The sequence below is a fragment of the Penicillium psychrosexuale genome (genome assembly GCF_028828465.1).
Source record: "Penicillium psychrosexuale strain IBT 29551 chromosome Unknown utg000003l, whole genome shotgun sequence".
NCBI lineage: Eukaryota > Fungi > Ascomycota > Eurotiomycetes > Eurotiales > Aspergillaceae > Penicillium > Penicillium psychrosexuale.
Window position 1 is genome coordinate 4,355,637 of NW_026643188.1, and position 15,400 is coordinate 4,371,036.

Below are 15,400 nucleotides of genomic sequence, written 5' to 3' on the forward strand. Positions count from 1 at the left end.
TTTAAGGGGTTGTCTTCTCGATATGGTGGCCAATCTGCTTTCCAATGGGCTGCTGCTCGTGCAGCTCTTTGCTGCCCTAGCTTTGGGAAAACAGAGCTACAGCCCTCTCTACAAGGATGCTAATGCTCCAGTGGAAAAGAGAGTGAAGGACCTGTTGAGCCGGATGACCATCGAGGATAAGAGGTCCCAGTTGATTCAGGGTATAGTTTTATCTCAATCGCTGCCATAGAGAAGTTATAACTGCTGATGCATTTTTGTACAGGTGATATTACGAATTGGATGAACCAGACATCGGGAGAATTCAACTACACCGGCCTGGTCGCCAACATGGAGCTGAAGGCAGGAATGTTCTATGGTATGAATTCCTCTGTTTGGCTATTGGATCCTTTTTCCATCAGCCCGCAGAAACTAATAGTAATGTCTTACAGTCGGATACCCTGTTGCTTGGGATTGGATCTCGGACAATATCAAGAGGGCCCAGGACTACCTCATCCACAACACCACCCTGGGAATCCCCGCAATTGTTCAGACTGAGGGTATGTACTCCAAGGATACATTCTCCAGCTGCAATGAATCCAAGCTCATACATTTCTTGCATTAGGTATCCACGGATTCTTGATTGGTAACGCCACCATCTTCAATTCGCCTATTGCATATGGATGCTCGTGGAACACAGATGTAAGCGGCTATTATACTTGCATTGTCATACATACTGTCATCGAGGTCTAACACGGTGTTGTGTAGCTTGTCGAGAGAATGGCAGAAATCATTGCACAAGAAGCTAAAGCACTTGGTGTTAATCAGCTCTTTGCCCCTGTTGTTGATCTCGCTCGGGACTTCGATATGGTCGGGTGGGTTTCATCTATATCTTAATACATATGACAATCAAGCTAACAAAGAGAAAAGGTAGAGGAAACCTTTACCGAGGACCCTTTCCTCGCCGGCGAATATGGTTATAGCTACGTCAAGGGAGTGCAGGGCAAGAATGTGTCAGCCATGGTCAAGCACTTTGCGGGCTTTAGTGCCCCCGAGCAGGGACTCAATACTGGTCCAGTTCACGGTGGTGAAAGAGAATTGCGCACAACGTGTGTCAATCCCAAGCCTAGAGAATAAACAGTTGACTAACCGTTGCATAGGTGGTTGCCTTCTTTCAAGCGAGCTATTGTCGATGCCGGTGCTTGGTCCATCATGGCTGCATACCACTCGTAAGTCTAACCTGGTCCGATGATATCGCCATGCTAACATGTGTTTTTAGATGGGACGGAATTCCAGCAGTCTCTGACTACCACACGCTCACCGAGATCCTAAGGGAAGAATGGGGATATGAATATTTCGTCATGAGCGATGCTGGTGGAAGCGACAGAGTGTGCTCCTACTTCAAGCTTTGTGAGAGCGATCCCATTGACATGGGAGCGGTTACCACGCAGCTGCTGAATGCTGGAACCGACATTGAGATGGGAGGCGGTTCATTGTGAGCTCTAATGAAACCAGCACGACCCAGAAACATACACTAACTACCGACTAGCAATTTCCAAAAGATACCCGAGCTTGTCAAGTCCGGCAAACTCGATATTGACGTTGTGGACACTGCTGTGGCCAGGTTGCTCCGGGTCAAGTTCGAAATGGGTCTCTTTGAGAATCCATACCCTGCTGCGCCTAACAACGAGTGGCATTCGCTCATTAACAGCCCCGAGGCTGTGAAAGTCGCAAGAGACCTGGACAAGGAATCTATCGTTCTGCTTGAGAACCACGAAGACATTCTGCCTCTGAAAAAGTCGAGTAATATTGCGGTTATTGGGCCTATGGCTGGTGGTCTCATGAACGTAAGTCAACATTCTTATTTCTCTTGTTAGCCTGTATGTTAACGACGTTTATAGTACGGTGACTACGTTGTCTACAGGAGCCAGTACCGGGGTATCACTCCCCTCGAAGGAATCAAAGCTGCAGTTGACGACAATGCCCAGGTTCACTATGCACAGGGATGCGATCGAGCGAGCAATGACCAATCAGGCTTCGAAGAGGCAATTGAGGCCGCAAAAAAGGCCGACGTAGCCGTCGTGATTGTTGGAACCTGGTCGCGCGATCAGGGGGAACTCTGGACAGGACTGAACGCAACGTGAGTAAACCCACCTTGTTTCAATATATATCTAGAAATGTCAGTACTGACAGACAAAAAGAACTGGCGAGCACGTCGACGAAGATGATCTGTCCCTTGTTGGCGCCCAAGGACCTCTGATCAAAGCCATTGCCGGCACCGGCGTGCTAACAATTGTCGTCCTGTCAAGCGGCAAGCCTATTACAGACACATGGATCGCGAACTCAACCGCTGCTCTCGTGCAACAGTTCTACCCATCCGAGCAGGGGGGTAACGCCCTCGCCGACGTCCTCTTCGGCGACTACAACCCATCTGGCAAGCTATCTGTTAGCTTCCCTCGCTACGTGGGCGATCTCCCGATATTCTACGACTATCTCAACTCCGGACGCTCCATGGGTGACGTCGGCCATAAGTATGACAATGGAACTCTCGTGTTTGGCCACTCATACGTTCTCGGTGACGCCTCACCGTGGTATCCCTTCGGCTATGGCAAGAGTTACTCCACCTTCAAGTACGGAGTTGTCAAGGTCGACAAGAGCACGATATCTGCGTCTGAGAAGACTGTCACTGTGAGCGTTGATGTGACTAATACCCATGCTACCCGTGAGGGTACGGAGGTTGTGCAGGCCTATATCCAGGATGATATTGCCTCTGTTGTTGTTCCTAATCGTCAGCTTAAGGGCTTCAAGAAGGTGGTTATCCCTGCTGGAAAGACTAAGACTGTCGAGATTCCTATCAAGGTTGAGGATATCGGTCTTTGGAATACTCGGATGAAGCATGTTGTTGAGCCCGGTCAGTTCACTGTCCTTGTGGGTAGCAGCTCCGAGGATATTCGTGGTAATACCACGTTTATTGTTCGTGATCGTTGAGGTGTTTATATCGAAGGGAAGTTAGTTCTTAGTACATAGTCCGATGTGTGTGTTGTTTGGTGCATCTTAGATGACTGATTGTATATATCTTGCGTGATATGGGAAGATGAGATTCAAATTTTCAGAAACCCAGTCGCTTCCCCTACACCTTTTCCTCCTCGTATCCTAAGCTGATTTTGCTTCTCGACGACTGGACACATAAGAATTTGCTATGCACTATACATATTCAATATTATTTATCTCGTCCGGATGATTCTATCAGGCTGGTATGAGATAATAATCAGTATTTGCCGAACTACCGATCGAGATACGTGATAATCAATTGGATTCGAAGCTTCATAAATGGTGTAATGGGGATATCTCATAAAGGCATAGCATAGAGGACCAAACGCCGTTTCTAACCACCGAGAATGGATGTTGCGAGACTATGCTGGATTATCACCTGCAGCACGAGACCCTGCTTGACCAGTTGAGGGACCTCGACCAGGATCTGGGGAGACCAAGGGTTCCGATGGCTTGCTAGCACCACTCGCAGGTGGATTGCTTTGACTGTCACCGGAGCGACCCTCCGCTCTCCGAGTTTTAGCACCCTCTTTCAATTTCTCCCAGCGGTCTCGGTATCGCCCAAGAACATTCTTGAGTTTGTCGTTCTCGTGAGCAACACTTTCAAGTTTCTTCTCACTATGTCGGATCTGCTCCTCGAGTTCTTTGATCCGCGCGTCAGTATCAGCCGCACCCGGCGGCGCAGTCAGCGTAGCAACAGGAGATGCAGTGGCTGTTGAAGGCTGCAAATAATCAGGCGTCCCGGCGCTTTGGCGGTGCATCATTCGGATTGATTGCTGCAGCGCCATTGATGAAGATTGCGCGCTCACCTCCCACATATGCAACCGTGTCGCAAGCGAATCGGTCAAACCTCTCAACGTCTCATTCTCCACCTGCATCTCCTCCATTGTCTTGTGTGTCTGCAGAGTGGTAAGCTTATCGGGTGCGCCGCGGCGTCCCGCCCATATGCGCGAACCACTGGCACTATGACGCATTTCAGGAGACGAGGGGGTCTCTCGCGCATCCACGAAGTCGTCATCGCCATCCTCGAGACTGTTCCTGCGTGCCTGCTTTTCAGCTCGGGTGAGGATTCCTGCGTAGGAAATAGTTCCACCCGTGGTTGGGACTACATAGAATGACTCTGCTGGGTTGCCGGGACCTGCCCCAGAGCCGTCCCGAATCGACCGCAATGCGGCCCGAGAGAAGAGCTTGTTCACGTCAGGCTCGCCCGCAGTCATGGACCGGTCTAGAACAGCATGCTCACGGTCTAGTTTCACCTCAGCTGAGGACTTGCGACTCTGTTCAGCGCGGGCTGGATCAGACCCTATTTGAATCCCCGCGAATGCCAAAGGTCCGGACACCTTGGAGACCAGTCCCCCGAAGGCTGAGTAGAAGCGGTTGAATGCTTCATCGGCAATTGCAGGCTTATCTTTCGATCCTTCAGATTCAGCTGCACTAGGTACAGTTTGCTGGGGATCCACCTCAGTGGAACTGGGTGTCGGAGGAGACCATGGTTGTCTGGGTGTAGAAAAACGACTGTGCCGATTCTTGGCTGGTCCGTCACGTAGCCTTATATCGCCGGCTCTAGCCCGCGGTGGTGTTTCGGTCATCTTTGCCGCGGCATGTTGCGATGTAAGTGTTGGCGACACCGGCGATCCACGCCGGGGCTGTGATGGGATTCCCCGGGCGGATGCTAGGTTACTAGCAATAGATGGTGTATCCCGACTTGGCAGACGAGTGTTGCCTACCAATCTTGGTGGTAGGTGTGCATCCTGGTTCGCGCCTGCACTCTTTGTGTCGCGAGTCTCGGCGGTCTGTTGGGTCGCTAATGCCGAGGAGGCAGTAGCAGGTGCTGTTTCCGCAGGGATCGTGGTTGGATGTTCATGCTGGAATCGGAGGATTTCGGCGAGCTTCTTGTGGTGAGTTTCGAGTAAACGTAGGGTCCGTAGGGCCTATGACGCGTTAGCCCAGAACCGAGCGGGGGTAGATCTTCTACTCAATCAAGACTCACCTCATGGTCGGAGCTGCTCTGTGCAGCCGTTGCGAATTCACCAGCAGCTAGATCATGCTCCTCGCTGGCAGCGACTGGGTTGGCCTTGCGAGTCTCTAGCACTGCGTTCCGGGCATGAGTGTGGGCCTGGGTGCGGTCAGATTATGCTGAAAATGAGGGGATGAGGTCTTACCAAGGCCAAAGGAGCTACTTCCATGGTGAAGATTATTTCACTAGGAGTCAAGAGATAAAAACCAGGTGCATTCTTCTGATGGGATTTTTCCGGGGAATGTTGGAGAAGTGACGTTATGCGCAGTGAATGGGAGTTTGATTTGACAGTGACACTACGGAGAAGGTAACACCATGTACGCCATATACAGAGATATGAGGTGGACGAGAGGACATTCGAAACAAAACAATACTTCTAGATCAACCTAGAATAAATATTCTACATTTCAGACTGAAAGCAGCCAAATGTCAAGTCACATCCACATTCCAGTGGAGACGCGGAGAGTAGACGCTGATAGCTACACGGCGGTCAAGCTACTCGACGGCCATCGACTCAGGGGGAATGTCAAGAATACCAAGAATAGCAGGAATAATAGAGAATAAAGCCATATCATCACGAATGACATACATAAAACCAATTGAATAGGAGAAAAGCAAGTTTCAGTCTCATAAGGCTAGTCAGTTATCTACTTGGCGGGTGACTAAGTTGCGGAGCTCCAGGGGATGAGCGGACTATTCAGCACTTCTCTCTCTCTCTTTACTTCGATCCCGTTTATATATGGAAGTTCTCACACATGAAAAGAAGAGAGGCAGAAAGTGTTACTACGTACGCCTCATGACAACTTTCCCTTGAATCTCCTGGTCTCCCCGCATCAACCCCCCCGATTCTCATTCCCTCTGCATTCCTCCAATTATGGCCGACTCTTCGTCTTCAAGCTTTAAAGGCGAGAACAGATCGCGCCGCTCCTGGACATTATCGGCAGAATCAAGTGCAATCGGTAGCAATGGTCGGTCATCCCAGGAGTCGACCCTCGAGAGACCGAAAACCCAGGGTGGAGAAGCAGCAGATCCTAAGGCTGGTCCTAGTGGATTCTCAAAGCTACTCGATGCGCGTCGGAGGCGGAAAGAGCATAAAAAAAGCATCAGAAACAAGCCGACGAGCCGCCCGTGCCGACTGTTGTTTTGGAACGAGACCTGCATGAAAGCCGGTCCAATGAATCTCGCGATGGGACCTCCGCAGCCCCGTCGTCGAGCACAGACAGCTGGGTGCCGGAGAACGAGGGCAATAATCTATTGACAGATGATTCCGAGCCGGACGGGTAAGTTGAACAACTGGCCTTATTATTGTCTTGAAGTACTCCTAACCAGCTGAGCATTTTGGCTTCGTTTAGGCCCCCGCCGCTCACCTCACATGACTCCCATACCGGATTCTACACTTCGTCCTCCCCAATGATCAAGACCAAATCGGTGGATACCGCAAATACGGAAGGATGGCATGGTGATGCCGAGTCAGCTGTTAGCGGCTCTAGTGCCACCGGGTCAGAATCAAACCCGGGTGATAGAATCTCCCGACGCGCAACATCAGGTATGGCATTGGATGTCCCCACGGACTCAAATGGCAAGAGACGCAGTCCATCCCCTGGGCGACGCTTGAGAGGCGCTTCCAATTCAGACAAGAGAGGTGCCAATGACGACGCTGAGGCTTCATCGATTAAGTCTGGGAGCAACAAAAGCCGAAGTCTGTTCGGAGGCAGCAGGCGGGGCAGTCTTTCATCGAAACGAGCACAGGCAGCCCCTGACGACGTTCCGCCTTTGCCTGCACCAATTCGTACTGATCTAACGGAGGAGAAGCCTCGTGCGCTTGAAGCGAGCCCCATGCCGAACACCCCACCTCATACCGCTATTCCTGCACCAGAGACGACTGTAACCCCTCCAACACCAACTGAGCATCGCCCTCTCAGTGCACAAATCCTATCTAACAATGTTACCGATTCGCCCGAGCCCATACAAGAAAATTCTCCCGGTGTTACTATCGTGAGCCCCTCTGGAAACATGATCTCTCACCGCCGGGTGCGGTCCGCTTCTGCAGCTCATGGCCCAAGCAAATTGTCCAATTCAGTGTCTGCACTGACGCCTCTTGAAGAAAAAACCCCGGGGCCGAAGAATGCAACTTCAAACCAGCAAAGTGGCTTCTTCTCCTCCGTGTTTTCAGTTGCGCAAAACGCCGCCACTTCCTTAAGCAACAGCATCAACGCACAACAGAGAAATCGTCCAACATTTCAACCTGTCCCTGCTGATGCTGATAAATCACCCAATGAATCCACGGAGGAGGGCGAAAGGACATCGGATAACGGCAGCAAGACTGAAGGGAGACCATCTGCTGTAGAGACTCTTGGGGCAGGAGATCTAAACTTCAGCCATCTGGACATTGACGCACGACCCGGTGAGTCAATCACGACTGCCGAAGGCGTGGTGATTACAAAGCCAGTGAACCCCGCTGACAACCGCAAAAATACAGCTGTTTCCCGGCGAGACGAGGAAGCGGCTAAACTTGAAGACAAACGCGCAGCGCGCGCTGTTCAAGTAGCATACGAAAGACCCTCGGAGCTTTCATTGACGGGCCCTGCGGAAGACGCCCTGGATATTGAGTCTAACACCTCACTTCCGAAAGATAGCTTGATTCTGGGTGATCAAACTCCTCCCAGTGGTAGTATTATTGACGGTGACCTAAGCGGGGGCCTTGGGCGCTCAGGCAGTGTGCGCAGTAGGCTTGCCCGGCGTCATCGGGGCTCATCTGGGGCCACAGCCTCGACGATTGGAGCGATTGGCGCCAACCCCGCTGCCCTTGGTGTTCCTGGTATCAATTCCAGTGTGCCTCGGTTGACTGGCTTCGCTGTTGCGAGTAAAAAGCGCAATCGGGACTTTCACCAATTATTCCGGAGTGTACCTGAAGACGATTATCTTATCGAAGATTACAGCTGTGCGTTGCAACGTGAGATCATTCTTGCCGGCCGCATTTATATTTCAGAAGGGCACATCTGTTTCTCTAGTAACATCCTGGGATGGGTCACGACTCTAGTGATCAGCTTCGATGAGGTTGTTGCTATCGAAAAGGAAAACACGGCCATGGTGTTCCCCAATGCTATTGCCATTCAGACACTTCACGCGCGTCACACTTTCCGCAGTTTGCTCAGTCGTGAGTCCACCTATGACCTAATGGTTAACATTTGGAAGATCAACCACCCCACCATTAAGAGCTCTGTGAACGGAACCCGCGTAACCCATGGCACCGGTGATAAGACAGAGAAGGTCGGGGAGGACGAGAGCGAGTCCGAGAGCGAGGCCACCGATGAAGATGAAATATACGACGAGGACGAGGAAGGAGAGAATGCCGAGAGCTTCTACGAGAGTGGCGACAGCGCCAACAACAGTGCAACATCATTGCCATTGCAAAAAGGATTAAGTCGCAAGGCTTCGAATCTATCCACAAATGCTGCCGTGCCAGTGGCCGGCACAAATGGCAATGGCGATAAAAAGAACGGAGACAAGGGAACTTCCAAGGACGCGACTCCTGATTTCCCAGGTCCGACTACACATGCGCCTACCGAGTACGTCGAAGCCAACGGACAGTACGAAAAAGTCATCAAAGATGAAATAATTCCTGCGCCGCTCGGCAAAGTCTTCTCTTTGGTTTTTGGCCCAGCGTCCGGCGAATTTATGACCAAGTTCCTTGCCGACAATCAGAAATGTGGAGAGCTACAGTTCGAGGGAACACCGAAGGGTTTGACGATGGAAAGCCCAACCAGGAAGTACTCATACATCAAACCTCTCAATGGCTCTATCGGTCCGAGGCAGACCAAATGTATCAGCACTGAGACCATAGACTTATTGGACCTTGAAAAGGCCGTTCTTGTCACCCTGAGCACCCAAACACCCGATGTGCCTAGTGGGAATGTTTTTGCTACCATGACCAAGTACCTCTTCACATGGGCTCCTGGCAACCAAACTCGCTTCCTCATGACTTGTACTATTGAGTGGTCAGGCAAGAGTTGGCTTAAGGGTCCTATTGAGAAAGGTGCAATTGATGGGCAAACGACCTTTGGTAATGAGCTGGTCAAAGCCTTGCAGGTTGGTGTTGTTCCCCGTGGGCGTGGCGCTGGACGAGGCAAAGGAAAGCGCAAGAAGGGCGATGCCGCAGGGCGGGAGTCGACCGCGGCTGCTTCGTTGAAGGTTACTGTGGATTCCAGCACCGGAAATGGGGAATCATGGGGACTATTCGAACCAGTCCGCCCACTCCTAGAGCCCTTTACCAGCCTTCTCAGTCCGCTATGGACTAGCAACGTTGCTCTTCTAGTTATCGGAGTCTTGTTCTACATGGCGTTCTTCCGATCCTCGCCGTCATCGTCCATGCTTTCGTCTGACGTCGGCTTTCCCGGTCACAGCTTGCCCCAGAGACTGGCTGCATACGAAGAGATGTGGCGACGCGAAGAGACTGAGCTCTGGAACTGGCTGGAAGACCGGGTTGGTATGGACGGAATGGTATTTCCAAACGTCTACCGGTCGCCCGAGCCACACCCAAGTCGTAGGTCATCTGGAGCTAGTATACTCGATGAGCGCGAGCTCGCTGCACGGCTTCGCGAAGAGAAGATCACTGACCGTGAGATGGACCATGCTATCCGCACTACCCGCCAACATCTCGACGTCCTTGAGAAGATGGTGGACAAACGCAAAGCCCAATGGGAAGCCGACGAACCAGTGAAGTCCGAATTGTGATGGACATCGATGGTTGTTCCTCCTTGCACATAAGCCCAACCAGGCTCCCCCCTATCCTCTCTCCTTTATAAACTTGTCTCATGCCAGAAAAGTCCCACAATTTTCCTTTTCCAACACCACACAAAATCTATTTCCTTGTCTTTACAACTTGTTTTATTCTCATACATTTATCAGGGTGTTATCCTGGAGTCATGGGAACAAGCAGAGCTTGTCCATGCTGATATCACCCTCCTCACATTCATTCTGAACAGTCCACCGTCGTTATCCGACTCTCCCTCCCCACATCTTTCGATACAGGGGCAGGTTTTCCTTGCATGTACATGAGCGCCAACTATCTTGTCTTTACCGGTCTACGAGCTACCGGCTTCTATTTTCTTGTTCTTCTTGCTGATTTTTCATCTGAGCGTACTAGCTACTTCTTTTTTTTTTGTTTCATAGGTGGCACTGTATCCCTAAAAGTTTCCCATGCAGCGTGTTTTTGCTGTTTGGATATCTTTTGGAGTGCTACCGTGTGCTCTCTTTTCTTTGCCCATTGGGCTTCTCTGTGAATACCTTGAGCTATCGCTATCTTATTTACATATTAAATTTAGGCTATGCCTTACAGCCTTGTGTGCGTTCGTAATACTAGAAAGTAAAATACTTGCTTGAGCTCGAGATAAGCTCGACCATATGTCCATATCGCTTAACAAGAGAGGAATATCCCGAATAACTGCAATAGCCTGGTTTATAAATATCAATCAAGGTATTTCTCTAACGAATCTTCGTTTCAATCCATTTTCTTAAGCACTTGGCTTTTTTCATAGTTAACTACTTCCCTGTTGATTATGTCACCCCTTTCCCCTTCCAATGTTTCCCCTTCACTTCTCACTATTTCATTCTTGCACCTGAGATATTAGTTTCCAATTAATTTACACGAGACTCTTTGAGCAACTCCCGAGATGAAATCGATCAGACACATAATGACGCGTTCGTTGACTCCATTCCGCAGACAACTCTTCCCGATGCCTCCTCGGGAAGCTCTTCTACCCCAAAACGAATTGGTGGATGAAGAGATCTGCCCAGGCTATGATTCCACCAAATTCTACCCAGCGAATCCGGGTGAATTACTCGGCGACCGGTACCAAATCCTAGTCAAAGTCGGCTGGGGTATCTCTTCTACTGTGTGGCTTGCTCGTGATATGATGGGGTACTGTTTCTTTCACTGCCCTACCTGATCTATATCTAATGAATCCAGACATGAAGAAGAACCGGAAAGCGTCGTAACGCTAAAGATAACAAATACAAATACAAATCAAACCGCGGTTGAGGGAGAACGTCAAATCGAGGAACGCATTGCGAACGCAGATCCATCACACCGCGGACTTGCATTATTTCGACCAAATGTGGATTCTTTCGAGGTCTCCGGTCCTAATGGAAAACATCTATGTCTGGCGTACGAGCCCATGAGGGAGCCATTCTGGCTTTTCCAGAGGCGTTTTGAAGATTGGCGGATTCCGCTTCCCCTTGTCAAGACGTACATTCTCTTTTTTCTCGTGGGCCTTGATTATCTTCACACAGGATGCAAGGTTATCCATACAGGTGCTTAGTTCTCTCACTGGTTTGGGGCTTTCGAAAATGCTTATACTTCTACAGATCTAAAACTTGAGAACATCATGGTCTCCTTCGAAGATCCGGCTGTGCTTGGAGATTTTTTAAATTCCCATCTCGATCAACCAGTTCAGTGTAAAATTGACTCGACAGGGCGACACATATATCGCAGGCACAACGACTTTGGGCCGGTAAGGAATATAAGAAGAATCCTTCCGAAAATCGTTGATTTCGGAGGGTCTACACAAATTGATAGCGAGAAAGAACGCGGCATATATCCCATACAACCAGATCACTATCGTGCGCCTGAGGTTATTCTTGGATGTGGCTGGGAAACGAGTGCTGATATCTGGAATCTGGGAGTTCTTGTGCGTCAGCTAGGCATATATCCCTGGCTCAAACTGATTGTATTGCTAATGCCATATTAGCTCTGGGATATTATACAGGGAAGAGAGCTCTTTCGCCAGGTCCACGATGCGCAGGGTCACTATCAAGCTAAAGCGCATCTTGCAGAGATGATAGCTCTACTCGGTCACCCTCCGCCGGAGTTAATCGCAAGACTTCAATCGATGAAGTATCAATGGCCCGAACCTGTGGAAGAGGACGGTGTGACCTATGATAGTGCAGAGCAATATTTCGGCGGTCCCTTTTTTGATCATACAGGTATTTGGAACTTATCCTGTGTACAGCATTATTACACGTTACTAATAGGTTACTAATAGGGAAATTCTTGCACGAGGACTTGATCCCCGATCGGAATCTCGCGGACACACTTCCATTTCTCGAAGAAAAGGAAAGAGAGAATTTCTTGTCCTTTGCAAAAATGATGCTGGCCTGGCTCCCAGAAGAGAGGAAGACGGCACGTGAACTGATAGAGCACCCATTCCTCCAAAGAACGAAGAAGCCTGGCAATTGATGGAGTTTACGCAAAGAAAGAGTACTTTATGGGCTCAGATATACGTGCGTGATACCGACTTACACAAATTCTCTAGTTTGAATGGCATATCATGCTCTTCGGAGAGTAATACACTTGAGCCTTGGGGGATTATTCGCAAATATCATGGTCTTCTACTATTTTATGTTATGATCTGATGATTTGACTTACGATGATCATCCACTTTGATACTCCTATCTCTCAGTCAGGTAAGCATATCTTGGAAATATATTACGGTAAAGGTCAATTGGAGAAACAGCGCAGTCTTAGGTACATGATCACCAAAGGAATCTAATACTTAATAGATGTATCGGAAGCTGTTGGAAATCGTTAGTACTTTTCTTACTAGAGTTGGAAACCGCATCAAGAGACATACTTCAGGTTTTCTCGGTCCGTCAAATCCAAAAACGCAGTCGCATCCAGGTCTCTCCCGGCGAGACCACCCTCCATTTGGGACTGGATGCGATCGCGCTTCTGATTTTCCCAGCGCAGCAATAGACCAAGGATACTGATCAAAACGGCCTCGATCAAGTGCGAGACAATCATGGACCAGATGCCGAGCGTGTAGGTAGGTCTATAGTTCGAGTTAGACCTGTGGTTCTGGAAATAATGGAACTATCTCCGAGGAAAAACGTACGATTGATCTGTCTTGTAGAAGAATGGCCCGGCAATGTTTCCAGTGCAGTATCCTAGGAACAAAACAGCGTTGGTGACGACTTTCTTAGTATGGCCTAAATCCATAATATCATTAGTCTCTGTGGTGCTTTTCGATTGAACATCCGAAGAAATATGTCACTTACCAGCAGTGTTGGCCATCTGCATACTCAAAACGAGTACAAACGCAGCATTGTATGGGCCTGTCAGATAATAGCAAATCAAGCGGCCCACGCTGTGTTCAACAGGAACAAAGCGAAGACCAAAGGAGCCGGCAAGGTTAGGAATCAGGAATATGAGGACGAAAACACATCGTCGATTCTGGAAGCGATCGTTGAGGTAGACGCATGTCAAAATCGAGATAGCAATGATAAAGCCGTATGGAATCTGTTTATACCAGGTTAGCTGGAGATTAGGTTGCTATCAAATGAACCCCACCTGCATAAGGGTGGTCACCAATGTTGAGAACCCAAGCCCTTTAATAATTATGGTGCCGAAGTTCGAGATACCACCGTTAGGAACATTGCCTATGTTGATGTTAGTCAATGCAACATATTTGGACATGGCACAAGTCACATACAAACCACCCCAAGAATGAAGAACATATAAAGTTTGTAGTCTAGGAAAGCCTCCAAAACCTGATACGGCTTGAGGTGTTTATTTTCGACACCAGTCTGGTTTTCTCGTAAACGCTCAACAGCCATGCGGCGTTCTCTCTTGGTAAGACCTTTTGCTGTAACGGGTGAATCTGGGAGGAAGATGAACATGACAATGCCCCAGGTAGAACACAGTGCACCACTAAACAAGGTCAGTAAAAGGACAGTTCGAATGAATGAGCGAGAGAATCAACATACATTACGAGAAACTCGTATTTCCAAGACGGCAGTGCACCTTTAAGATGACCAATTCCATAGCCTAGTAGCCCACCCAATGCAATACCAAGGCCGTTCGCTGTGTACCACAGTCCGAGACGCACTGGCTGTTCACGACGGGTATACCACATGCTCGTGATCAGCATGAAAGCCGGGTCAGAACAGGCCTCGGCAGCACCGCCAAGGGCTCGAAGAACAGCGAGGGTCTCGAAGCTGTTACATGCAGCTTGAAGCATGAGGAAGACACCCCTTGAAGAGGAATGTTAGTGTCTGATTGTATTCGAGATCAGTTTAACGAACCACATAAAAATATTCGCACCCAGATATTTCCCTAAAACACGTATCAGATGGATATCCAGTCAAATAGCCAGGGAGAATCATACCGATTGGAAGACGCTGCATCAGAAAATTGGTCGGGAATGCCCATGCCAGGAAACCAAAATAGAAGATACTGCTCAGCCAGCTATACCGAGTTCCATGTAGATCCAGATCTTCCCGTATTCCAAAAATAGCAGCATAGCTCAACGTTGTCTGTTTCCAAAACGCGTGCTATTAGCATAGGTTTTCGGCCAAAAGGGAGAAAATAGGTAAATGGTCTTGAATCAAAGAGACTGACCTTATCAATGTAGAAGAACGCATAGCAAACAGCCAAGTAGGGCAGGATCATAAAGTCAATCTTCCACAATAGCTTCCTCGCTTCCACAGGATCGACTTCTTCGTGGAGCTCGTCCGGGTCATCGAACAGCGCCATAGCCGTGTCGCCGTCAGCATTCTTGGCAGCCTTAAAATTGGAGTGTTCTTGATTGCTTTCTTCGTGTGTGATAGTGGGAACTTCGGCGATGTTGGCCTTTGAGTCGACATCTTGTGGGGGAACGGGGGGGACATGGTTCGCCATAGTGGTGTTACTTTCGTATGATAGAAAGTGCGTATAATATAAAATAGAGAACAGAAATCAATGAGCCTGGGCTAGAGGGAAATATATATAAAATGCAGGACCAGCCGGGGGGGTTGAGACGACATGAAATGTATAAAGCGATAACAACAACCTCGGAATGACCCCGAGTCTCGCCCCTTGATTCAATTCAAAGCAGGGACGTCTTCGAAAAGCAGCCATTTCGTACTTCCCCGCGAATTCCAGACCTACCTTGCCCCCAAACGGCATAGCTCTAAAGGATCATCTGCGGGGAAGACCCAGTACGGGGCCCCCACGCCGTCGTGTCGCGAGCTGATCTGTTCCAAACGTGGGGAAGGTGGGTCTTGGCTGACGAGTAGAGCAGAGTCAAATCGAAAGCACCGTTCAGTCCATCTTAACGAGTCTGGCTGAAGGCCAAAGCTTGCCTGGCACAAAGGCTGCTATTTGTGGTCGGCGAAAGTCCGAGGACTCGGAGATTATGCCGCTGGACTGATCATTTCTGAAGTTGATTACACCGACTCATCGCTGAGCGATAATGCAAGCTCCTATGGATGGCGTCCGAGCTTCCATGACAGCCGAAGATGACAGTTGTGAAAACAAGTCTCAACGGCTGAAGCTGCAAAGAGTATCATGGTTCACCACCGCAATGAAGATGTTTCACT

General features: G+C 49.3%; 5 protein-coding genes across 5 annotated transcripts; 3 read left to right on the forward strand and 2 right to left on the reverse strand.

Annotated features, from left to right (window-relative positions):
* Positions 1 to 22: 22 nt before the first annotated feature.
* Positions 23 to 2,964, forward strand: N7518_005502 (uncharacterized protein; the record flags this gene model as incomplete). The annotated part of the gene is made up of 11 exons (XM_057186429.1): positions 23 to 200; positions 263 to 355; positions 429 to 536; positions 602 to 678; positions 745 to 851; positions 900 to 1,085; positions 1,137 to 1,205; positions 1,256 to 1,471; positions 1,526 to 1,823; positions 1,878 to 2,116; positions 2,178 to 2,964. The coding sequence occupies 11 exons, from the start codon at positions 23 to 25 to the stop codon at positions 2,962 to 2,964; spliced, it is 2,358 nt and encodes a 785-aa protein (XP_057043199.1).
* Positions 2,965 to 3,389: 425 nt separating this feature from the next.
* On the reverse strand, positions 3,390 to 5,213 carry N7518_005503 (uncharacterized protein; the record flags this gene model as incomplete). The annotated part of the gene is made up of 3 exons (XM_057186430.1): positions 3,390 to 4,958; positions 5,018 to 5,143; positions 5,190 to 5,213. 3 exons carry the CDS (start codon positions 5,211 to 5,213, stop codon positions 3,390 to 3,392), a joined length of 1,719 nt encoding a protein of 572 aa, XP_057043200.1.
* Positions 5,214 to 5,918: 705 nt separating this feature from the next.
* On the forward strand, positions 5,919 to 9,778 carry N7518_005504 (GRAM and VASt domain-containing protein; the record flags this gene model as incomplete). Its single annotated transcript, XM_057186431.1, has 3 exons — positions 5,919 to 6,117; positions 6,159 to 6,324; positions 6,397 to 9,778. The coding sequence occupies 3 exons, from the start codon at positions 5,919 to 5,921 to the stop codon at positions 9,776 to 9,778; spliced, it is 3,747 nt and encodes a 1,248-aa protein (XP_057043201.1).
* Positions 9,779 to 10,737: 959 nt separating this feature from the next.
* Positions 10,738 to 12,281, forward strand: N7518_005505 (uncharacterized protein; the record flags this gene model as incomplete). Its single annotated transcript, XM_057186432.1, has 5 exons — positions 10,738 to 10,964; positions 11,013 to 11,356; positions 11,411 to 11,733; positions 11,794 to 12,028; positions 12,088 to 12,281. The coding sequence occupies 5 exons, from the start codon at positions 10,738 to 10,740 to the stop codon at positions 12,279 to 12,281; spliced, it is 1,323 nt and encodes a 440-aa protein (XP_057043202.1).
* A 316-nt stretch (positions 12,282 to 12,597) lies between these two features.
* On the reverse strand, positions 12,598 to 14,720 carry N7518_005506 (putative MFS allantoate transporter; the record flags this gene model as incomplete). The annotated part of the gene is made up of 10 exons (XM_057186433.1): positions 12,598 to 12,616; positions 12,676 to 12,873; positions 12,937 to 13,030; positions 13,100 to 13,340; positions 13,392 to 13,480; positions 13,534 to 13,751; positions 13,808 to 14,074; positions 14,126 to 14,156; positions 14,209 to 14,356; positions 14,442 to 14,720. 10 exons carry the CDS (start codon positions 14,718 to 14,720, stop codon positions 12,598 to 12,600), a joined length of 1,584 nt encoding a protein of 527 aa, XP_057043203.1.
* Positions 14,721 to 15,400: the final 680 nt, after the last annotated feature.